This window comes from Fistularia commersonii, chromosome 31 (genome assembly GCF_037954325.1).
Source record: "Fistularia commersonii isolate RoL2024-O1a breed Wild chromosome 31, RoL_Fcom_v1.0, whole genome shotgun sequence".
Classification (NCBI taxonomy): Eukaryota; Metazoa; Chordata; class Actinopteri; order Syngnathiformes; family Fistulariidae; genus Fistularia; species Fistularia commersonii.
Window position 1 is genome coordinate 7162423 of NC_141314.1, and position 24175 is coordinate 7186597.

The 24175-nt window shown below is 47.2% G+C and overlaps 1 protein-coding gene across 1 annotated transcript; it reads right to left on the bottom strand.

The window, feature by feature from the left end:
* Positions 1 to 696: 696 nt before the first annotated feature.
* LOC147215768 (matrix-remodeling-associated protein 5) lies at positions 697 to 19594 on the bottom strand. The gene is made up of 17 exons (XM_086178607.1): positions 19573 to 19594; positions 17341 to 17429; positions 16436 to 16572; positions 12698 to 12827; positions 11705 to 11943; positions 11451 to 11602; positions 7473 to 10442; positions 7063 to 7322; positions 6710 to 6962; positions 6406 to 6621; positions 5745 to 6263; positions 5469 to 5640; positions 5032 to 5298; positions 4763 to 4889; positions 4275 to 4355; positions 2061 to 3207; positions 697 to 1955 (listed from the first exon to the last, which is right to left on the bottom strand). The coding sequence occupies exons 1-17, from the start codon at positions 19592 to 19594 to the stop codon at positions 1402 to 1404; spliced, it is 7335 nt and encodes a 2444-aa protein (XP_086034733.1). The 3' UTR covers positions 697 to 1401.
* Positions 19595 to 24175: the final 4581 nt, after the last annotated feature.

A 24175-nucleotide genomic window follows, 5' to 3' on the forward strand; every position in this document is an offset into this window, starting at 1 on the left:
CTCACCCTCTCATCTTGAACCAACAAAGTTTCTGTCCTCTTTCCTAACATTCTTACCTCTCCTCTTACCTGGCAGATCAAACCTCGGCATTCTTCTACTCAGATCTTCTCCATCCCTCCATGTCCGAACCATCTCAATGCGACTTTATCTCCAGAACATCTAACATGTGCTGTCTCTCTGATGGGCTCCTTCCTGATCTTCTCCCCTAAAGAGGAACCTCAACATCTCCATCTCTGCTGCCTCCAGCTCTGCCCCCTGTCTTCTCCTCGCTGTCTCATAGCTGCTCCTCCTCTCCTTTTATTTGTGGCCGTTTGGATTTCTTCCTTGGTCTCCAAACGGCCTTCCTCTTGCACCGCTTGACGTCGGCAAACTTGAGGATGCGATTACACATGAGTGACCATGCCAGCTCCAGTCCACTAAAAGACCCAAATTGTCCTCCGGTAGAGGTTCTCGCCTCTTCCACATAGACCAAGTAGTTCATATCGATAGACCAAACCCCTCAAGGTCGACCACCTGAAGGGTTTGTTGTTGCCACTGAGGTGCTACTAGCAAAACCACATAGACTCCCTTGAACTGATCAGGACATCCAGAACTTTGAACGCAGCTTAATGTCAAAACCTTTTGTCGCTGCAACGACGGTCCAGAGGTCTATAAACAGGGCTGAAGAACGCTGCATGGACAAGTGGGCTACCCTTAAACTTTATTTCTTATAAATTATAACACTACATCTTTAATATGTGCACCTGTGGAACGGTGCCTCTATAATATTCAGTTACTGTAATCTGATTACATACTGCCATAGTCGCTGTTATGGCCTGATGGCACTGATACATACAGTGAACAGTTTGCTGGTACCCTTTGCTGAGCAGCAACAGAGGAACCTGTATCTGCTTGTTAAACAACAGTCGCTCGCTATAATCTAGATGATAAATTTAATATAAACACATTGATAGTAAAACTCCTTTAACTGATAACGTGAAGTTTTTAGCCACACCATAAACTCCACATTGGAAAGTCGGCGGAACCGCGCATGGGTGACGGCTAAAGTCACCATGACTGACCAGCAGGCGGATAATCCCATGTCGAAGAGACATAAACATGACTGATATGTACAACCAGTAACATACAACCCTCCCCGAAGAGCAGGGTCTTCATATTTGGTCACTTCAGGGAGCATCAGGAGACCATCGTAAGGCCACACAGGCATGGGTGAAAGGCTAGTAAAGAAAGGCACCACAACATGCAAAACTGCACTTCGAATGCAATTTCAGTTCAATTGTTCAGTGACTTGTGCTTCCGTTTGTTTCAGGCTCTCCTGCAGTCTCAGGGCATCCTTAGTGTCGTAATTACCGAACCCCCCCCGAGGGGTAAAACGTCTGTGACAGTTTCTCAGAGAGCGCGTCAGACCACTTGAAGGTATGTGGACTTGAAATCTGTTCCGAGGGCATTTTTGGCATTGCACTTGTAAATACCAGAGTTCATGAGCATCGCGTTCTGTATGACCAAGCTGCCCTCCTCGGTCATGTGTACGCCTCCCTGGACGGTGAAGCGGTTATGCGGAACCAGAGTGGTGCGTCCGGGCAATGTCCAAGAAATATCCGGTTTGGGAATACCGGTGGCAGCACAGTTTAATCTCACTGGTACTCCCCTGTTCACCCTGGTGATGGAGGCAAGCATGCTGGTGATCCGCGGTGGGAAAACCATTATTACAACCGGGTATGATAGTGTCGATGAGCCAAAGGAGTTGGAGGCTTTGCAGACGTATGTCCCTTTGTCAAAAGTGGCCACCTGTCTCAGCACGAGTGTCCCGTTGGCAAGAAATGACACTCGGCCAACGGTTTGAGGCTTGTCTAGCGTCAGCCCGTTAGGGAGGGTCCATGTTACTGATGCCTGGGGCCAACCGTCCGCGACGCAGGGTAACTTTAGATCTTGGCCATAGGTAATCTTCATTCCCCCTGCAAAAAAAAAACAAAAACATGCAAGTTAGATTTTTGGAATTACTTAGAGAGAGACGGATCCATATAGGTCAAAATGTTGATTCAAGAAGTTGCTAAATGTACCTGCAGATCCTCTGATGACTGGCTTCCTGCCAGCCTCCAGGGCGTAACGTTTCTCCGCTTGACCTGCAACATTTTTTGCGAGACACCGGTACACTCCTTTATCACTGGTGGCAGGTTGCAAGATTTGCAGGCTCCCGTTGCCCAGATGGTGGATGAACCGCTGGATTCTGATGCCAGCGGTTAACATGGTGCCATTCGGTAGCACCCACACAAAGTCTGGATTTGGCTTTCCGCGAGCAGGGCATGTCAACACTATCTCTCCACCGTCTTGCTTCAGTGGTATGATTTCAATATTTGGAAGAGCAAAGCTCGGTTTCTCCGCCACCGGGGCCACATCCAACGCCACTGAGAGTGACGCTTCTCCAAGACTGTTTTTAGCCAAACACATGTACATCCCCTCATCGGTTCTCCTGATACCTCTAACCTCCAAGCTCCCATTATGATGGACCTGAAAGCGACCGCCGAGATACGGTTTTGGGAGCAAGTGTCCATAAGGAGTTACCCACCAGACTTTTGACTCAGGCTTTCCTTCCACTCTACAGTCCAAAAGAGCGGTTTGGTATGATATACCCCAAACCTTTTTGCTGCTTTTCCCTTTAAGGCCATTGATAAAGGGGTCCTCTGGTTGAATCTCCAGTTTTATGTATTTAAAATCCTCACCAGCAGAATTTCGCGCCACGCATGTATATTTTCCTTCATCTGCCAGGGTTACTTTCTTCACCGCCAACACCCCACCGTCGGTCATCTGAAAATTGTCCGATGATGGTGTTATGACATGATTTCGCGGTGAAATCCACATGATTCTCGGTGTTGGTTCACCCACTGCTTGACAACTCAGTTGGGCCGGCCCTCCAAACTTCACCGTCACCTGTGACGGTGATTTGGACTGAATCTGGGGAGGATTCGGTCTGACTTTGACACTCACTTTCCTTTCGTCTTTGCCGAGTTTGTTCTTGGCATAACAAGTATAGTCCCCCTCATCTTTTTTGCCGATCTGCTGCAGAAGTAAGGTCCCGTTGCCAAAAATTAGATACCGACGGTTCCGTAGGCCACTGTCATCAGACTGAAGGGCGTTGTTGACCAGCGTTCCATCCGGGAGAGTCCAGGAGACTTCTGGATCTGGGAGACCTGTCGCAACACAATCCACCTAAAAAGAATCAGCAAACGTACTGGGGGTTAGAATAACTTCACATGTACTTTCTCTCCTTGAAATGCTATGACATTTAAATGTTCATAACCAACTGTATGTTAGGTTGAGTCTTTGTCAGAATGTGATGAGCAAGGGGTTGCAAAAATGATCTCTGAATTAGCCCAAGTGAAGTAGAAGTGACTGACATCTGGGATTTACAACATGAACCTCAACAATTTTGGTTCACTTTTCGCACCCCGATGAATCATGTTTAAAGCTGCACCAGAAGGCTGGTCCGGTTAGACAAAGGCCAGGCTGCTGTGTTCCTGTTATTCCCCCTGGCTTCCCCGTGATCTCGTCCCCCTGCAGGTCGGATAGTTTCATGCGGATGTGCTGCCGCACACCTGTTTCCTATCTCTCATCAGCAGTCCTGGTTTATTCAAACTTCCCAGCTCGGAGCACCAGATCACGGTCAGTGCGTACTCTGTATTAATCTCCTTTGTCATCCTGTCTTCTGACTTTCCTGTCTTGATGCTTGACCTATTACTGACTCCCTGTGCTAAGCTGCTGACATCCTTGCAGTTCCTAACTTCCCCTGTGACTCCCTTTTCTTTGTGGTCAAACTGATTTGAATTGTGAGCAAGAATACATTTAACATAGTAGGGTTCAGAGTGAAAAAACCTAAAAAGAAGAGAAAAGGTCAAATGTACATTTGTCATTTAAACAGACCTGTAAGTCCCGGAGAATGTTTAGTAGAATTGAAGATATGGAGGTTCTGTTTAAGATTTAGGAGAATGGAGTGGATCAGGGTCTATCAGAGGGACGGCACATGCTGAATGTTCCAGAGTTTGAATCAGAATGAGATGGTTTGGACAGGGGATGGTGAAGATCTGGGTAGAAGGATGCAGAGGTTAGAGGATGTCAAGAGGAAGACCAAAGAGGAGGTTTATGAATGGAGGGGAAGAGTACAGGAATTTAGTCGGTGTGAAGGGAGAGGTTGGATGGAAGCAGATATTTTGCCGTGGTTCCTGAAGGGAGCAGCGCCAAAGGAAAAGAATAACTTTGAACCTGCTCCACTTAAATACCTGAAAATTCTCTCCAAAGGTCACACTGGTCTGTGCAGTTCTCACATGTTTGATTCTGGGTGGGGTCATCAGGACGTCCACCTGTTAAAGACAACAAATAGTGAAGGGACTTAACGTACACTGTCATACTTGGCATTATTTCAACCCGCTGGTTCCAAAAATGTACCTTTTAATCTAGTGACATTTAAAATTTTCTATAAAAAAAACAAAGACTTTCAGTGAAGAACGAGACAGTGAAAGGGCCATCTCAGTCTCATCCTCTGGCCCCCATGTGGATACTATTCTTATCTCTATGTACAAACCAAATACTTCCCCCTTGAGTGGAAAAAGATATATTCTATCTCTGCAGGACATTAACCATGATGGTGCCCCAGGAGGCGGAGATTATCATAGGAGTAGAAAATTAATTCTGACAAGAACTACTAACTAACGTAAACTTTGGAAGCAAAACGGATCTGCCTCAGGTAATTTTTTTGCCTTGTTAATACCTGGAAGAGCTCCATATCTTCTCCATTTGGCCGCTGAAAGATACATAAGTAATTTCCACCATCTAGCTCCGTTAGCTGGAGTATCCTCAGGGTCCCATTTAAGAAAACTTTAATAGGTCTCTCTGGACTGGAAGCAAGCATCAAAAAAAGTACATTTTAAGGAGGGAAGAAATTTGCCGCATCTAACGGCACCCAGGCTGAAATCGTACATTTACTATGTACTATTTACTATTCAACTTGAGGGTAAGGTTTGGAGGCGTTACGGTTACCTGTATCGATGTTCCATTATGGTCTTCGAAGGTAGCTGCCAGATGGTCCCTCTTGGGGATCCAGTAGACTCAGGGCAGTGGAGGTAGACAGCAGAACCATACATGGCTGAAATAGAGTGCTTACGGGACGGTATTCCGTGGTGTTGGGTATGGGGCGTTCGAGGAGGAGGCGGCAGCTGGCCGACGGAAGAAGGGAAATCCGCCCTCACTTCCAGTTGGACAACTCGTTTGGCAATACCGACAGTGTTCGTGGCTGAACACTCGTACCTGTAATTACAACCAGCCAGAAGACTGACCGTCTAGCCGTGTCCCTTTGCCATTGTTTAATTTAAAGCACGATTCTGACGTTTGGACAAAAACGGGCATGTCGGCCTCGGTGCATTGAAAAATATGGCATCATATAAGAAATGCATACAAAAGAAATGGATGTCTCGTACCTCCCTGCATCAGCCGGAGAGATATTCTTCACAAACAGTGTTCCGTTGGGGAAAACGAAAAGCCTGTGTCCCAGAAACTGCGATGGCTTAACCTGGATGCCAACTGGGAGAGTCCACTTCAGGGCTGGTGGAGGTTCACCCCTCACAGAACACTGGGCGTACACACTCCGACCTGGTCAGACAATATTTCATGAGTTTATAGTGTTTATGTTAAGTGTATGCGGGATGATGTATTTGATTATTTTCCTTTTGTGAATCAATATTTGCGTATCATACCTGGCTGAGTAATTAATGTGTCCAGAGCTCCTTCACTTATGCTCGGCGGCAAAGCCGCTACGTGGACGTGATACGTTATTGTATCGGCACCTGCTGCATTGCTTGCAATGCATTTATAAGCCCCTTTGCTGGAGAAATTGGCAGAGTATATCTGCAGGGTTCCATTTTGAAGAACAGACATTGGCGAGAGAAGGGTGCGAACGGTTCCGATTTCACGGACGAACGTTCTGTCCGGTAGGATCCAGGAAATTTGAGCTAGTGGTTTTCCAGAGGCAAGGCAATCAAGGGTAACACTGTTTCCCAAGTACATTGTTACCTCTGTGGACTTGGGACGTTTGATCTTTGGGGCCTCAGTCTGGACTGCTAAGGTGATCACCATGCGATCAGACCCGAACCTGTTCTGAGCGGTGCAGAGGTACTGCCCTCTGTCCTGGAGTTGCACCGTTTTGATAACAAAACTTCCGTTATTGAGAACTTCAAAGCGTTGGCCATGTTTGGTGTTTGCTGGAATGGTGGCACCTGTGAAGGGGCCAAAAACAAGGAGATGGAGGGGAACAGTGCAGTAACGCAAATTGAAATCAAGTACCCTGCTCTATAAACAACCTATGTGTGACTTTCTTTTTCGCCATTTGTTATTTAGTTTCCCCATGTTCTATCTCACCTGTAGAGACTTTGGTCCAAGCAATGCTGGGTTTGGGATTCCCTGTAGCTCTGCAGTGTAGGACCGCATCACCCTCTGCCAGAGCTGACACACTGGCTGTGGTTACGGTGGTGATGTGGGGCTTCACACCACCACCTCCACCTCCGGTTCCCATCATCCATGGGAAAAGAGGTGCAGCCGTTGTGTGGCGAGAGCCGATTCTTCCTTCTGCATTAACTTGTACAGTCATAAAACAGCACAATTATTGCATCACATGTTTTTTGCCATATAAATGTGGTATCCTTTTTTGTTTTCTTGAGCATACCTCCAAAAGGCCACTGACTTCTATTGGGGAAACCCGAAGTGGTCGGATTGTAGGATGATGGTGATGAAGGTTTGATGGAGTTCGGAGCTTGTGGGGTGTAGGCTGCGGTGGGTGCTTGAGGTCTGAGGGTGTATGGTCTATGCGGGGATTGACGCCTGGGCTTAGGTGTGATGCTGGATAGGGGGTTTTGGAAGGTGATGTAAGGTTTAGGTGTCACCATCTTGCCTAGCTGAGAAATACGATTGAGCTGCGCCTGGAAGAACGGATTATAAAATGTTGAAAAATATATCATTGAGTATCCAAGTAATATGTACTATTTGATGTACAATTCTTGCTCTTCCTGATCACGTTACCTGTCTGTATCTGTTCCTCAGCCTTGACAGAAACAGATGATCTCTGGTTTGGGTCCTGACATCGACATTATAGTTTTGACGATAATGATGAGTGGGTTGGGGGCTGGCAACTGTAAATCTTGGGGTACCTGTCGGCGCAGGAGCGGTCGGAGCCGGCTTTAACGTCTCAGCGATAATCTCTGGTCTGTTGGTCACAACTGGGCTGTGAGCCCAAGGGTGGGGGAAATGCCTTGGTTGATAAGTTGGTACAGTGTGAGACCCTATTCATGGGAAAAGAGGCAAACCTTTGGGTCAACTACACTTTCCTGCCCCCAAACACCAAAACAAGAATGTGATACAGCACATAAGCTGCTGAGGTTGATACATTAACAGCATCAAACCCCCCAGATCTCCCCTGCTGCTTTACCCACCTTGTCTGGGATGAGGAGGTAGTCTTTTATTGGTCCAGGAAGGGTAGTGGGGGTAATTATGATGGCTGGAAGGCCACCGGGAGATACCAGAATGCTTATCTTTACTGCCTTTGTCCTGTTTGCCTCGATTCCTATCTTGGTGTATTTGAGACGTCGCTGTTGTTTGTCCCCTTCCCTGATGGTATACTTGGAGCCACGGGTGAATGGGCTCCATGATGGGGAAACTGCGGACCGTAGGCTCTGTTCTACTTTGGTCCATCTTTGGGATTTTGTCCTGTGTTCTGCCTTTGGTTGAATCAGATGTAGTGACTTCGGGAGATGGCGCTGTTGCCCGGGTTGGTGTACTTTGTTCCGGTGAAGTTCTCCTTCTAGCCTCTGGTGTATTTTGGGTCGCTAATACAGGTCCGTGTTGCATGTCAGGACTCGGTGTCGTAAGCTGTGTATTAATGTCTTCTATGTCCCTTTCACTTTCCATGATAAAGGGGTTTTCCTCTCGCTCTCCAATCTCTGTTATTACCCTCCCGCCATTCTCTTCTGTAAAGCTGAGCTTGTTATTTTGGTTCATAAAGTTCTCCCTTTTTGGCTCTACGTTGTTCTTTTCCTTGTCTGCAGCCGTTCTCTCGGTTGGTTCTTCTCGTTGTGGAGTGGGGATTGCCTTTGTAATGGGTAAATTGTTTATATCCGGAAGTTCGACTGTACGGGGATTTTGAGTCGTATTAAGTCTTTCAGTGCGCGATTCTTCCTTTGCATCAGCACTATCATTGTCTTTGTAATCATATTCCTCATAATATTCACCATCATCGTCATCTATCAGGTACTCGGCTGTTGTGACTGGAATCGGTGCAGGCGTCGTAGCAGTAGTGGTTGTGGTGGTGGTTGTGGTGGTTGTAGTGGGTGTAGTGGCTACGGTGGTTGTTGGCAGATGCTTACTTGATGAATTATAGCTGGGACGGATTCTTCTCATTGGTGGTTTTCCAGCTCTAAAAGGCGGCCTTCTCCTTCGGGGCCAATCAGGAAGCGAATTCCATTTCCCATCTCCAGAGTTCTTTTTCTCTGTTTTTCCGACTTGCTGTCGAGTTCCGACAAGAGGAGAATCTGTCGCTGCTCCAGATCTTTCTGTGATTCCACCAATTGGATACAGGGATGGTTCTGTCCCTCTGGTGGCGGGATTTTGTAAAACCTTTGGTTTTGTCCTCGTAATTTCAGCATCTTCATCAGGATCACTTTTCCTCTGTGTTGAAGTGATCGTAGTCCTGGGTTGTGCAGTCGTGAGAAAATCGGTTGTCCCTATCTTCATGTCATAAGCGGTGGTATGGGGAGCGTTTCTGTGAGTCATAGGTTCTCTCGTAGTTGTGGCCTCAGAAGGTGTTGTCTGCAGAGTGGTACTGGCCTCCGGCACTGACTTCTCTGTGACTTTAGCAGTGTTTGGTTTAGAATTTGCTTTTGCCAAAATATCCGCCCAGCGACCTGGATCCAGTGTCTTTATAGACGTATTGACTTTTCTTTTGGAATCTTTCACCCTCAGCCTTTTTGAGAACCTGTTGGGATTCCTTTGTGTTCCCACCCGCCGTGTTATTTCTTGGAAATCACCTCCCGAACCCTCCCCTTCTTCCACCATGCCTCGTAAAGTCTGCTGCCGCGTTGGTTCTTTGGGCTTACCAGAGGACTTTTCTCCTGTGACTTCCACCAAATGAGACAACATGTCAACTCCGTACAGATTGGAGGCCATGCAGCTGTATTCCCCTGAATCTTCTTGGGTCAGCCTCCTTACCACTAAAGTCCCATTTTCAGTCACCTCTGCTCGCCTTGTCCGCTGCGTAGGCAGGAGAACTTGGTTTTTGGGCAGGTACCAGACGGTTTGACTGGGCTGAACCGAAGTCACTTCGCAAGGGAGGGCGATTGAGCTTTCCTTCGCAGCGATGATTTTCTGCCCATTAAATGCTTCTGGGCTCAGTGAGCGCTCTTTGATGCTGAGTCTTATCGACACCAAATCCACCCCAGCTTTGGTTCTGACCATGCAGTGGTAGAGCCCGGAGTCCGACTGGGAGGAGTTCATGATCATGAGTTCCCCTGATGTAGAAATGATGACTCTGTCATTCGAATTATCCGCGACGGACAGATCTGGAAGCATCCACTCCACTTTCACCTCCTGATCCGAGGATACAACACTGCATTCTAACGAAACCTTTGAGCCCTCGAGAGCAGACACAACTCGTCCCGCTGTCCCGCGGCGTATCAGCGCCCAGGACGACCGGAGGTCATCGTCATCTCGTCGACCACCGTAGCTGTTGATCCACTCGCTAATATCGGTCGTGAAATCCATCACCAGTTTCTTGGTGGTCGTCTGTTGTCTATTGAGCTTCAAAGTGACTCTGGACTGAAGCAGCCAAGAAGGTTCGGCCGCCAAGTAACCCTTTAAGTCCGTGAAATATGGAGAGTTCTCATTCACCACTTGTGCGTATTGGTACGTTGCTCTGCTGTCGTTCCCTCTTTGCTGACCTCTTTCCAGAATAGCGGGGCTTTCATAGTAATACGCCACCAGTTGCCACAGATTTTGCAGCGTCTCTCGATCGATCTCGCACTCCAGAACGGTCGCCAAGGAAACGTTGATGGTCAGCTCTGTGGGTGAGCGCGGAGTCGCCGTCCAAGTCATGCGCGACGCGTCTTCGGGATGACGCATGTCACAGGCCACGTGAGCGCTGTTTCCGTGGCTGTCAGACAGAACAAAAGTCAGGTAGCCCAGAGGCTTTTCCAAGTCCCGAGTGTACGGGAGGTCAGGCTCTGCTTCAGATGAAGCCCAAACGGGATTGTCCTGCTGCTTTAGGACGGAGCGAAGGGTCGGCCTCTGGCAGAGGAGCTTGTCCGAAGTCAGTCCGAGAAGGTCGGTCCCATTCAGGGACGGAGGGGAGGAGCACTGTGGGCAGGTCTCCTGAGAGCCTGACTCGCGTTCCTTTTTGCACTTTATCACCCCTGGAAGAGAGCACAGGAGACACGGTGGGACTTGGTGAGAGCAAACAGACAAATCTTAGGATGCAGGATGAGTCAAATGCCAAATCTGGGGGAAATGGAGAACAGAGAGGAGACAGGAAACCTCAAAATATACCGTAGTATATGGTCATGATTATGAAGCCGCTGTGGCCCGTGGTCTGACTTCTTGTTTCAGATGAAAGATTCCCCAACATGATCATGTTTCATGTTCAAACTTTGCCAGAGACTGCGGCAGACCAATGAGGAGCGAGCCACTTTCATAGATCTGGATCGAATCAGGGTGGTCAAATTTTGATTCCCACAAGAGAAGACACTCATCTCTGCCTCGAAGTACTTCAGCGATACTCCAGGCACTTCAATGATACTACAAGTTTACTCCAAAATGCCTCATAACTTAAATATTCTTAAAGTTTGACACAAAGTGAGATTCTGAAAGGTTCTTCAGCACATGGTGTTACTCTAAAAAGTCTCAAAATAAAATAAATACAAATTGAAATGTCAATCTCTGGAATTAAATAGTGACAAAAATCAAGCCTCTTCTGGATGAGAACAGCCTTTTTAGCTCAATATAACTTAATGTTTCAACATAATTATGCTAATAATAAAAAACACAGCCATTCCGAAATAAGCCAAACACATGCCTTCAGTTTCCTTCAGCCTCCACATTCCGCAGCAGAGCTGATGTGACCAGCACTACTTCTGTTCAGCAACAAAATATTTAAGAAAGGCTCTGAAATTGGTTGATATTTAGGTTGGATGTATGAACAGACAAGAAGTGATAAAGTGTTTAAAGATTTGTCTTTATGCTGATTTCTTTGACGGCTACTGATGTTTGACCAAACTGATCTGTAAGAAATATCTGAGGTCCTCATCATTCTCTATTGTCCTCCCTTCCAGCCTTCACCTAGAAGGAATTTCAGGACGCTAAAAGGATTGTATTGAAAATAAAGGTCAAATACAAAGCCAGCATGAGTCGGTGTGTATCTTCACCTTCATGCCTGGAGTTCCAGTCCACCAGCCAGCGGGTCTGGCAGTCACAGGTCCAAGGGTTGCCGTGAAGAGTGAGGTACTCCAGCCTGGGCGCCGTGTTCAGTGCTGCCGCGGGGAGTTCCTCCAGAAGGTTGTCCGACAGGTGTAAATGTCTGGGACGAAACAATCGAGAAGTTTTGCGCTGACGGTGCTTCGGGGTAAATCGGCACGCCACACATAATCAAACAAAAATCCATTCTCCTTGGATTTCGTACTTGAGTCCCGAGGTCCAAAAGCTCCCAAGAACGGAGACGGTAATGAAGGTGTGAGGGTGGAGGTCTTTGAGAAGATTCCCCTCCAGCTGCAGCAGTTTCAGGGACGTCAAACCGGAGAAGGCGTACGGCTCGATGAAGCTGAGGAGGTTGTGGTCCAGATGGAGGCGGATCAGGCCAGTGAGCCCCTCGAACAGACCGGGGTTGACCGATGTGAGCTTGTTGTAACTCAGCTTCAAGATCTGGGAAAGCAAACGGACCATATATGTGGAGAAATCAATTAATTACAAAAATTGCCTTCTGCTAACTTTGTGCCACGTGGCCTCTCTCTGCATAGAGATGCATGCTTGGATCCATGAGTTCATAACAAAAATATTAGCAGCTTGAGCCTGAGAGATTCTTGACTTTCTTCCATCTGATGTTTATTTTACCTCCACGCTGTCACAGGTTGGACAGGTAACAAAGGCCGGGCTTGTCTGCACTTGTATGCTTGGAAAGGGCAACTATAAAGCAACTTTGTATAAAACCGATCCAACCGTGCGTGTCTGTGTGTGTGTGTGTGTGTGTGTGTAATGAGTCGCAGCATGATGGATCTTACACATTAGCTTTGGTGAGCCCTCATTTTTATTTGCTCATTAATCTGCTTGTTATTCTTAAAATTAAGCATGCATCATGGGGGATTATAGGAGTGGAGTCCGAGAATAGGTTCGATGTCCTTACATCACAACCTGTCCAACTTTCATTCATTCATTTATTTACTATCCATACCACTTATGCTGCTCTCGAGGTTGAATGGACTGGAGCCTATCGCAGCTGTGATTGGGCGAGAGTTAATAGTTTACCATCAATCACAAGGCTTCACGTCGACACCCAATCATTCACACATCTGGACAATGTAGTAACTAATGTAGTAATCTCTAAGTGTATACTGTTGAAGATTTACAGCGTGTATTGTAAATATTGTCGACAGGGGTGAAGTACGCATGTACACACTACCTGCAGTGATCTTAAGCTGTAGAAGGCCCCGGGGTGGACGGCATTAATGTCATTTCCGTGCAGCATGAGCATTTCCAGTTGCCGTATTGACCTGAATTCTGACCCTTCCACCTCCGTCAGGCTGTTGTAACTGCGTGTGAGAGAGAGAGCAAATAAACCAGAGCTTTTACTGGGATTTAAAGAGCAGCACCAAACCAGCAGGAGGGCACATGAATGGCACTGAGAACTTAGGAGCGAGTGCTCGGGAAATGTGGCCTTTTCATTGACCCCGACATGTATGAGCAACCAGACGTGGGTAGTTTAGACTTAAATCATCATAAAGCTCTGGTGTAGAAAAGATGATAAATGTGCAAGATGTTGACGACAGTTCCTGCGTTTTGTTGATGAATCTTTCAAGCAGCTGTGGTCCATGTTGCTGGAAGCAACATAAAACCACCAAAAACCACTCAGCTATCATGAATTATTAAAAGGCGTCCTCTGTAGCTCTGTTTGGTCACTAGGTTGGGTTGCATTGCAAGACATGTCCTCACAAAAGTCAATTTGATGCAGTGCACGCTACCAGGCGCCAAAGACAGGCAGTAATTGTTCAAGCAATTGACACAGCACGACCAAAATACTCGGTTGAAAGTTCATCAGGAAGCACAGAAGTATCTGCTGGAGTCTGTAGTCCTGCGGCGAGTCCCTACCGTAAAGCGCTAAACATTCCCAGAGCACGGTTGCCCCCTTCCAAATTGAGCACATATGCGAAGCAAAGAGAGTTTAGATTTTTTTTCCCCCGTAGCCATCAGTAAAACAGCCGACGAACAATAAATCACGCAGTGGCCGTTTCGTAATCCTTTCTCTCAGCTTTATAAGTGCATATATTTTTTGGGGCTGCCCAGTCGGGGGCTGAACTTTGAACCATGCCAGTTCGGAGTCCTTTGCTCAGTGCAAGTGAATTCTTCTGGGATAGAGGGATACATTTGAGGGTACACCGAAGAACACGTCAATTGTGGCCATAGCTGAAGAAAGACGCTTCTGGTTATTATTTCATCGGAAAACTACACCTCTGACCCGTGAGTCAACAAGCTGTCCGTGTCAAAGATGAGAAATGTCTTCCAAGCCGGCTGACCTCGGTCTTTCCATCTGGGTACGCAGTCTGAGTGATGGCGAAACCTCCTGAGATACGATGATGGAGAGGTGGTGTAAGGCCAAACAAAGCTCAACCACTGCACTCCAGCTGCAGTGGCAATCATGCAGCAAGGCCGGAGTGCCCATTTCCTGCATTAATCAGGAGGTCAGAGGGGCCGGTGACACGAAGCATCCTTCACGCGCAAATACCACAATGGGGTCAGTATAGCATCAGGACTACCGTAAGCTCCGAAGTATAAGCCGTTACTTTGTCTCATCGGACCAATGAAATTACCGTGAAATTCTGAGGCTGTTCAATTCCGACGGTGAAGAAAACGACTTTAATGGTTTTAGTCCGCAGGAGGAAGACAAAGATAGCGATAAGCTAGCAGGTGCGGCTTATATCCAGGTGCGCTCAATAGTCCAGAAATTACAGTATTTGCAACATAGGTAGTAGGTTCATCAACCCGTATTTTGAAATTCAAGCCAGAGGAGGCGGGTGTACATCTGCTTGCGTAATATCTGTTTAATACTAGCTTGGACCCCCTTCACGCTATAATTGGCAGCAGAGACGAGACGGGAGGCAGGTGTTTGGTTTCAGCCCGCAATCATTTCTGTCACCCTTCCTGTAAATTAGAGTGGGATCCTGCGAGAACCTTCCAGATGAGAATCAATGAACAATCTCAACCCAATCCGCTCATGGGGGCTGCCTTCACTAGAGGTTTGGACCAATGACAAAAAAACTTCTTGACATAGTCAGAGACACAACTTCTTATTAGCCACGGCTCATGCTAACTGGTCTCAATTGGACATTTGGCCAGTTTACCTTTGATGGACTGGAACGTTCAGTTATCGTCCCATTACAAGTCCAACAGGCAAAAAGAAATTCTGTGGGCTCCTCAACTAGGGAGGTAGAGAAAGGATTGTATCCAAAGCTCACCACTTAACCTACATTTTAGGTATAATGTTCTGCTTTCTATCAAGTGTCAACACTCGCTGTTTGAGCGTGTTGACTTTTTTCCTGTCTCCACCTCCTCTCGGGTCAGCGTCACACTTCATTGTAAAAAAAAACAATGGAAAACTGCATTTATTTGAGCAAAATTGCTCTTAACTTAAACAAGGAAGTCAAGTCCCGGAGTTCAAATGAAATACTGCAAACATGCCTCCTGCAAACATATACAAAATCTCAAAAGCTATGCTAGCTGGGTGGTCTGGTGTTTGGAATACAAGGGTATGTCAACTACAACAGTTTGGTCCCCCTCCAGATATCTGCTCCGCCAATGTGTCCTTGAAGCATCCCCTTCAGACACTTTCCCTGCCCCACACAAAGGCACAGGTATTGGTAATCAATTGGGGGGAAGGGGGAGGGGTAACTTTACATTAGCCAGCATGATAGAATTAACTCTCCTGGAATCAGTGGTAAACTGAGAATGGATGAGGAAATGAAGCAGACAGGAATTAGTATGTCCAGCAGAGATTAACACCACATCAGAATATTTGGTCACATTGTTTGAATGTATGTTCAAACTGTCCATCTTGCTGTCAGGATCGCATGGGTGATGGCGTCTATCCCAGCTGTCATTGGGCAAGAGGTGGGGTTCTCCTGGGATCAGTCGCTTACAGGACCAGAGATATACAACTATTCACTCTTACATTCCCACCTCATATAGAAACATGTAAACATTCATCCTTTTATTCACATGTCTAGACAATGTAGGGTCTCCTGCGTGTTTTTGGACCGTGGGAGGAACCCTGGAGGAGCTGGAGGAACCCCACGAAGACACGGGGAGAACATGGAGACACCCCACAGAAAGGCCTCCCGTAGGAGTCCAACAAGGGACCTTCTTGCCGGGAGGTGGAAGTGCTAACAATTGCACTTCCGCTGCCTGATTGCCCCATTGCATGCATTAAGTAGCTTTGGTGACCGTTGACCCACTGAACTTCATTATTTTATCACAGGATTAGCCTGCACCTGAAATACAACGATAGCCTTGTTCCACAACAGAGCCCCGTGTGCCAAAGGCAGATGGCTGGTAAACAACGGAGTAACTCGGGTATCTCCTTGCCAAATAGTTGGCTTTGCAAATATGCATTTCCTTTAGCCAACTGTAACAAAACAGTGGCTGGGCTATTTTTCTGTTGTGCTAGAGGGCTCCACTCCACAATTTTGAGCCACATGGAAGTGATTAGGAGATTTATTCCCCCTGGAGTCAGTTTATTACCACATGCTAGTGTTAAAAACCTGCAGTGCTTTGAGCAGATGTCAAATTAAATGCACTTTGAGCTATTGTGGCGTCTAGCTCACTGATTAGCCATCTTTGATGTAAAACCTGCGTATTTTGCCCATAAAGCATGCAAACTTATAGTACCAGGATGGCAGGCAGCGATGTGCTGTTGTGATTCCGTCTCCCGGGGGAAAGTTGATTTCTTTCGGATCGTGGAGCAGCTCCACGTAGTTGCTCCTCACGAGTCCACGGAGGTCCTGGTAATCATTTGTTAGAGATTTTCTTTTCTCTAACAAAAACCATACCGGCATGTTGTAGTGTTTCCTGTTTGGAGTTGCACCGACCGCAGTGTTGGTGGGGGCTTGAGTGCTTTTCTGTGGAGAGAAACCCGTCGTGTTCTTACCCCAGATTGAGCCTCTCGATGTCTCTGGGAAGGTTTTTGGGTATGGAGGTGAGGTGTCTAAATGTACAGTGGACCTCCTTCACGCCCGGACAGCTACAACTCTGAGGACAAGAGGGTGCTGCATGGACCGCGGACATCTACAACGTAGGGGTGCAAGAAGAAAGGGCAACGATGAAGGGGCACGAAAAGGAGGAAACATACATCAGGGATATAAGAGGAGGTTTCATGTATTAACAAGATGACATTTGAAAATGAATCAGTGCAGGAGAAACAGCTAAGCTGTTGAGCTCAACTTTCATGGATTCTATACTGTTGACTTGTCAACCATCCCAAACAATATGATTCACATTTCTTTTAAATTAACAAGTGCAGGGTGGGTTATGACCGTTTATCTCAGGGTGCGGCATCTGACTGGACAGGGGATATTGAGGAACGGGGACTCCCAGCTCTGTTCTGGTCCTGATGTAGCCGCCAAAGTCAAAACAGCTCGAAAGATCTCAATGAAATATTAGTGCTTGAAGCTTTTTGACAAAATAACTGATATGTTTTTTCTGGATACATCTGGACAGCGTTGGCAAGCGTCGAGTCCTCTGTCGCATTCTTGTGACCGATTGATGGTTTTGTTGCGTATTCAGTGTCTGACTAGGATGTACTATTTGTTTGGTTGTCTGACTAGGATGTACTATTTGTCTGGTTATTTGTTCTGCAAGCCACTGTGCATTTTTGCTACTGTCTGGCAAATATGAAACCAAAGAGAGAATTCTAGTGTTTTATTTCAACCACACAGGCCACTGCATTTTGTTTTCAAATAACATTCCTACCACTTACGTTTCATTCAGATTTCCCAACGACTGAATAGCTTGAATGCGGCTAATAACCGGGATGCATTCGAGAGAGATATTTACCGTGAAGCACAAGAGTGACGAAAAAAGCAGGGGAAACCATTCTGCGGCCGACCTGGCGGGGATCTCGGAGAACCACCGCAGCACCATGACTGGATGGCAGTCTGACGGCTCAGGCCATCAAATCACCTGCAAGAAGGGATTGACCGGTTTACTGTACATGCACAAATCTCAATGATTTTTGTGATTCTTTACACAATGTAGCGAGCTGCCATGAGAGAACATGAACAAATATCTGGAGTGCTGAGGCTGTCTTTTCGTTGCCTCACACACTTACAACGTAGCTAATCGGCTTGCAGTAATCTGTGAGGATGTCACATAAAGTCAGGAGTAGCGTCGGATACTCGAAATTGCTCGAACCGCCACCATCAGCAGTCACCTGGTGGATGTTTTGTCCAATTTGAACGGTAAGGCTTGTCTGCACAGGTGAGCACACGACCCAGTGATGTTCAGCCGCGCAAACATGTAGCCGCAAAAAGATCCACAAGATCAAAACTAACACATGACTTAATTATTATTATTACAGTGTCAATTCAAGGTGCTGCTATTCAGGATGACGCACCGGCACTTACAGGTCCCCAGAAAGCATATTTACCTCTTTCCATTTAAAGGGGACTGCACACTGATGCACAATACTCATTTAACTTCATTCATTATTTAAACGCTGAGAGCATTAGTGTGTCCGGAGTAGCTAGCAAAAACGTGGCATGTCTTGGAGAGCAGAGTTGAGCTTGTACTATTTTTGGAAGAGGAAGCGAGATGGTTCCTCAACAGTAGATGGTTCGTTTCTGAAACCTGTAAAGCACTTTCCGGAATTGGCAGTGCGTCGATGTGCAGATGCTCTTGGAGGTTGTAAGAGATGACCCGTGTACTTGTCTTCATCCTCTGGATTGTTTATCACCAGACTCCTGTCTACGTATCAAACATCCCCCAGAGGAGCGTGCGGTCTGTGCATCGCGCCGGACGCGGACTCGCTTTCGGGCCACCCGTCAAATCGGACGACCAGATGCTCGGCCGAGCGCCGCGCTGCTTCCTGAGGGGGAGCAGGGGTTGCCAGAGCCATTAAAATGACTAGCCATCGTGGTGACACCTGCCGAGCGGGCCGTTTTCTTAATTCTGTGAGCGCAGCAGAAAAGGCTGCATGGATCGCGTCTTAGATGATGTGCGAATTGAAGCGACAAGAAGCGCAGATGTGAATATGTACCGACTCCGCACCCAATTTGTCCTTCGAAAAACCTCTCGCCGTTATAGTTGCTGCCAATGTGCCAAAGCCAAGAGTCCCTTGAGAAGGTCGCAATCGGGTGAGAAGTAATAAAACACACTGCGCTGCGCTACAATGACCGGGATCCAGGTCTCGCCAGCGTCTCCAGGTCGGGAGTGATTTGTCGCCGAGCCACTTAAAGCAGACTTGTTGCTTCGGAAATGACTCTCTAATGGACTGTTGTTGATGAAGTTGGCAAGAGGCTGTGAGGAGCACGGTAGAATCATCTGGAGCTGATTGGGGCTAAGTGAGGTTTCTTAAGAGGGAGCGACAAGGACTCGACTTAAAGTTGGGATCTGGATGTTTTCAGAATGAGAATCAGGATAATTTATTGATTCCCCAGAGGAAAATAGCTTTTTGTTGCAAAGCGGCTCCAGCTACAGAGTAAAGTGGGAAAGAATCAAAATAAAACTCTTTATAAAAATAAAGAATAAAATAGCAAAAAAAAAAAAAAGGAAAATATCTAAATAATTAAAGAAAAATAAAGTTAAAGGTATGTATAAATACATGTAATGTATATGCATGTGTATTACAAGTACATATATATGATTACATGGAGAAATGTATGTGTGTGTATACATCAGGGTTGTTGTACAGGAAAATGATCATTGCACAGAAGACAATGGAACTGTTGCACATATGGAGAATTTTCATCATTATAGGAGCTTCTATGTCATGTTTCTTCTCATTGGGCCACGACTGTGGAAGCAAATATCTCTAGATAGTGACTTTTCACTATCCAACGTCCACTTCGGCCAATCACAACTCCCAGAGTCCCCTATTTCGAAGCCGTAACACGATACAAGACCTAAAATCATAAGGCCTGGAAACATGCAATGCATTACCAGCAGTATTGCGCAAGCCCGAGCTGGCAAATCCATGAATTAGCAGGGAACGGGAGCCAGAGGAAGAATTAGCAGGTTTAGAAAGGAATAGAGGTGAAAGACAAAGCCCTTCCCTGCCAAGGCTGACACCTGTGGCAGGTATCCTCAGCATGTCGGCCCCCGAGGCTCTCAAACATATCAGAGAATTTTAAACTCCTGTTTCGAACCTGCATGTCTTTCTTCGCTGAACCTTCCGGGGGGGGGGGGGGGGGGGTTGGAACTCAAATCCCAGTTAATCGCATTCAGCGCCAGGATTAAAACCCATATTTGTACGCTCACAATAGACTCCTCACCTGTCAGCGCTGGGGTTATGAGCGGGATTAACGACTCCGAGTCACACTCTTCTCCAACTGTTCCCAAGAACGGGGTGGAAAATAACCACCTCACCCGAGCCGTGGGTTACTCCTTCTCCAGATGGTAACTTGGTGTATTCAATTACATGCTACAACGGGGAAGTGGACAATAGATTTAGCAGCAAACAAACGGGTAACAATATTCATCCATTCATTATCTTTACCACTTATCATGCAATCAAGGCTGCAGAGGGGCTGTGATTGGATGAGAGGTGAAGTCCACCCCGGGCTGGACCAATCACAGGGCCACATCTTGAGACACCTAACCGTTTGCCGTGTCATCCACACATCTGGACAATGTAGGGTCTCCAGTGAAGCTCCTTAGCGTTTGGACGGCGGAAGGAACCCGGAGAACCCTGAGGAACCCCACGCAGACACGGGGAGAACACGGAGACTCCACACAGGAAGGAACCCAACCAGGGACCTTCTGGTTGTGAGGCTGAAGTTCTAAACCGCTGCTCAGCTCAGGTAACAATATCACCAGAGAAAAAGGAACTGAAGGAAAACAAACGTGAGGTTGCGAGAGGCCGATCGGGGGTTCGGTTTCTTCCGCTGTCTCTGTGTTTTCTCCTCACGGGTCGGGGGGTAATTCAACCAGCAGCTGTGTGTTTGTTTCCCTCCCTGAGGGCTCCAGGCTTGTGGCAACCGAAAGGCCGAACCCCACAAATATCCAATGCAGTGACAGCTCGCTACAAAGGGGAGGAAGCCGTCCTGAAATGCGCGTAAAATTCGATCCTGCGGCTTTCCATCCCGACTCCAAAGTATACAACGTACACATTTGTCTCCCTGATATGACAAGCCAATTCACCGACACAGGCCCTTGCCGCGCTCGCAATAAATCCCACTGCGTTCGGATCGGATGAACATGTTTCAGAAGAACGGTGGCCTTCAGGAGAGCAGATGTTGAATTAAAGATCTCCGGCGAAGTTTTCTCCAATTTCCCTTTCCAGGCCGGGGTGTGTTAACGCGTCGTAACTCCTTTTACGTGACTTCAGTCGGGAATGAAAGCGAGTGGTCGATTGGATTATACACTTTGTTGTGCTTCCTCTTCCTGCGCTCCCCGCAGAGGTCGGGGGTCGGGGTCGTGAGGCCGGGACCGGGTCGGGGGGGATCTGGACACAGGATCTTGAACTTTGGCCCCCTGCTCTTTTTTATTGGACGAGATCTTGGATATTTGAGCTTTACAACACCAGGCTCTGACATCGGCGCATAAAACCCAATGTAAAGTGTCCTGAGAAGTTCTTTGTTTCTTCTTCAGTGGTCTTCACAACCAATTAACTGCGTCCATCACACACTCTCCTTTCACGCCAACAACTTCCTGTCTTCTTCCCCTCCATCCATAAACCTCCTCTCTGGTCTTCCTAACGACCTCAGTGTGACTTTATCTCCAGAACATCTACCGTGTGCTGTTCCTCTGACGGACTCCTTCCTGATCCTTTCCGTCCTCCTCACTCCCAAAGAGGAACGTCCACACCTTCATCTCTGCCTCCCGTCTTCTCCACAGTGTCTCCAAACCAGACAACATGGCTCCATTGTATTCTGTCTTGCGGTTGCTCACCTTCATCCCTCTCCTCCTACCTCCTCCTCTCTAGCTGTTTCTGCACCTTCTCACTGTAGATCACACTGTCATCTGCAAACAATCGTCCGTCATAGTCTTTGCAATATGGAAAAAATCCCAGATTTAATGTGGAGGGCAAGTGAAGATACTTCTTCTCTAGCGTTTCCCTTCAGGGGTCGCCACAGCGAGTCAACCCTCTCCATCTAACATCTAACCCTATTCTCTGTATCCTTCTCTCACACCAGCTACCTTCATATCCTCTCTCACTACATCCATAAATCTTGTCCTTGGTCTTCCTCCAGACTTCCTGCCCGGCAGCTCCAATTCCAGCATCCATCTATCAAAATATTAACTATCGTGCAATAGAAGATACTTTAGTTTGCAAAGTAGAAAATGTAATGGATGCTAATTCTGTCCGTCACTTCCCTACCGTTCCTCATCCTAGCAGACTTTACGTTGATATGAAGCCCTACGTGGATGTCACTTCTAGCTTGTGGCACGTCCAGGGCAGGTGTGGAGATTTTGGGTCCCGTCTCTCTCGTCCGGTCACCCTTTTGTCTAGATGGCGCAAAGTTCTTAAGGCGGATATGTGATGCCAACGGTATCGGTCCCAGGAGATAATACACCGAATGTCCCCTTGAATGTGACGGTTTCCAGCGGCGCTCCCGTCTGAATTTGGGAGTTTTCTCGGACTGTTGTTGAATGAGCGGATGAATGCTTGTATGTTCTACAAATATGAGCGGTTTCTGACGGCCCGGTCAGATGATCCCGCCTTTGGATGCCTTTGCTTCAGGATACATGGAGCTATATAGCATTACAAAACATTATGTTGCTAAAATAATTTGGCCATAAGATGGTCTTAGGAAAGAATGTGACTTCCAGATGCAAGCTCTCCTTCTTTCTGTTGATAAACCACATGTTCCCACTGGGACACGTGGAATCTCGATGAAAACTGTTGTGCGCTGGTTGCGACGCTGCCTTTTACATTCAGGGTTTAAAATAAAGTAAACCTCCGGATAAGTTTGCAGCGTAGCAGAAGGTTTGATCCCAAACTGTCCACCAGCCAGTCAGAAACTTGGAGTGTGTTTACATTCCTGTGTCTGAGATCTGCTTGCGACAGACGGCATTTATGAGACATTTAATGTCCCTTTTAGAAGGAATAAAAACACGTTTATATGCATTTGATCAGCGTCCGACCCTTGGAATCACAAGCAGATTCCTCAAAAGGCAATGGATGCTTCGAACCTTTGTCGTCAAGTGTCATGAAGCAGGGAAAGTGCAGTTTTTACATTTTTAGTTCCTGGTGACACTTCGGTCTCTGCATATAAACAGAAAAGGGGCGGCAGCTCATCGGCCGACGGAAGCAATGAATGTGCTGATCCCCTGCGGCGTAAAAGGTTCACTTGATATGATTAAAATGAGTTGGGTCCCTCCGAACCCAACTCATGCCTGGCAGACGCTGGTATTACAGTCTTCTGGGCACACCTTCACTCACTTAATGGCTACCGTTGAACTTCCTTTTAGATGTCAATTTACAAAAAAAGAGCTAAAAAGTTCTCAGGAAATCTGAATCATCTACAAAAGGTTTCAAAATTCATTCATTCGTGACGTATACCGCTTATCACAGATGTGATTGGTCCCTGGAGCCGTGACATCTCCTTGTCAAAGAATGTGCTAGTGATGGATGGATGGATGGATGGATGGATGGATGGATGGATGGATGGAGATGCATTTAGAGTATGAAAACTGTTGGAAAGGATGTAAAAGGTTCCCAGTTCCTGTTGGAGGGTTGTTTTTGCAAAGAGATGTTCAGCACAATTCCTCAACCTGCGCCTGAAGAGACGAGCAAACGACCGGCAACTCACAGCTTCTCCGTTTGACACATGCTGAAGAACATCGCCATAGAAACCACTGTATGTTCTCCATGCACATTCTCCACGGCGACGCGCCAAACCCAACGTGTGCCAGAACCCATCAGCGCCTTTGTGACCGAGCCTCTGTCAATGGATATTTTCCTTTAACGGGACGAATCCAGGCAATTTGGGTCCTAGCTGTCTGCTACATTTTCCATCCTGAATGCTAAACACATGCTTCTCTGTCCGTGGATATAACCAAAGAGGGGACACAAACTCTGTCAGCTCAGTTAATTGATGTCTTTTTGCCGTTTTCACGGTCAGATTCCTTCCAGGGATCGTCTCAAAGTATCAGCGGTAAATCTCCAGGACGTCAAACAGCCCCTTCACCACCATCACGGCTCAGGTGTGAGCAGAAACATTATTTTCACTGCCTCGGAATGAGGGATAAGAAAAAAAATACCGGCTGAGGCAAAGGGGGTCCTGAAGGTCCTCCGTTCTTCAGACCTGCAGGTCCTCCCCGGTGGGACCAAAGGAGACCCGGCTCCGGTAAACAAAGTTCACCAGAACCAGGTGATTCCGGGACAGAAGAGGCCTCTGTCTCACGGAGCCTCGGGTCCAAATATCTGCGGCGTCAGATGCTCGCTGACCAAAGTCAGATGGGAACCCGGCGCTCATTCAATAACCTCCCAGACTGTTCCCTCTTCTCTAAAGTAATAGATTACAGGACGGACGAGTATGAAACCCTGTCAGGCGACCAGAAGCCCAGGACCTTCACTTCTGCGGAACCTCCATGCAAATGTTCGTCTGGTTGCACAACACGTGCACGAGAAGACGTCTGAGAGCGAAACGTCTGCGGCGGCGGCGGCGACTCACCTGAACATTCCTCCGGAACGGGAAAAAAAAAAGCATCCAGGTGAGAACCCGGC

Excerpts from the sequence above, each read along its gene's own strand:
- LOC147215768 (XM_086178607.1), bottom strand. The coding sequence starts at position 19,594 with ATGCTGAGGATACCTGCCACAG. Across the intron at positions 16,573-17,340 it reads CGTCACTCTTGTGCTTCACG|ATGTCCGCGGTCCATGCAGC; the intron begins GTAAATATCTCT and ends CCTACGTTGTAG. Across the intron at positions 6,622-6,709 it reads AAGTCAGTGGCCTTTTGGAG|TTAATGCAGAAGGAAGAATC; the intron begins GTATGCTCAAGA and ends TGACTGTACAAG.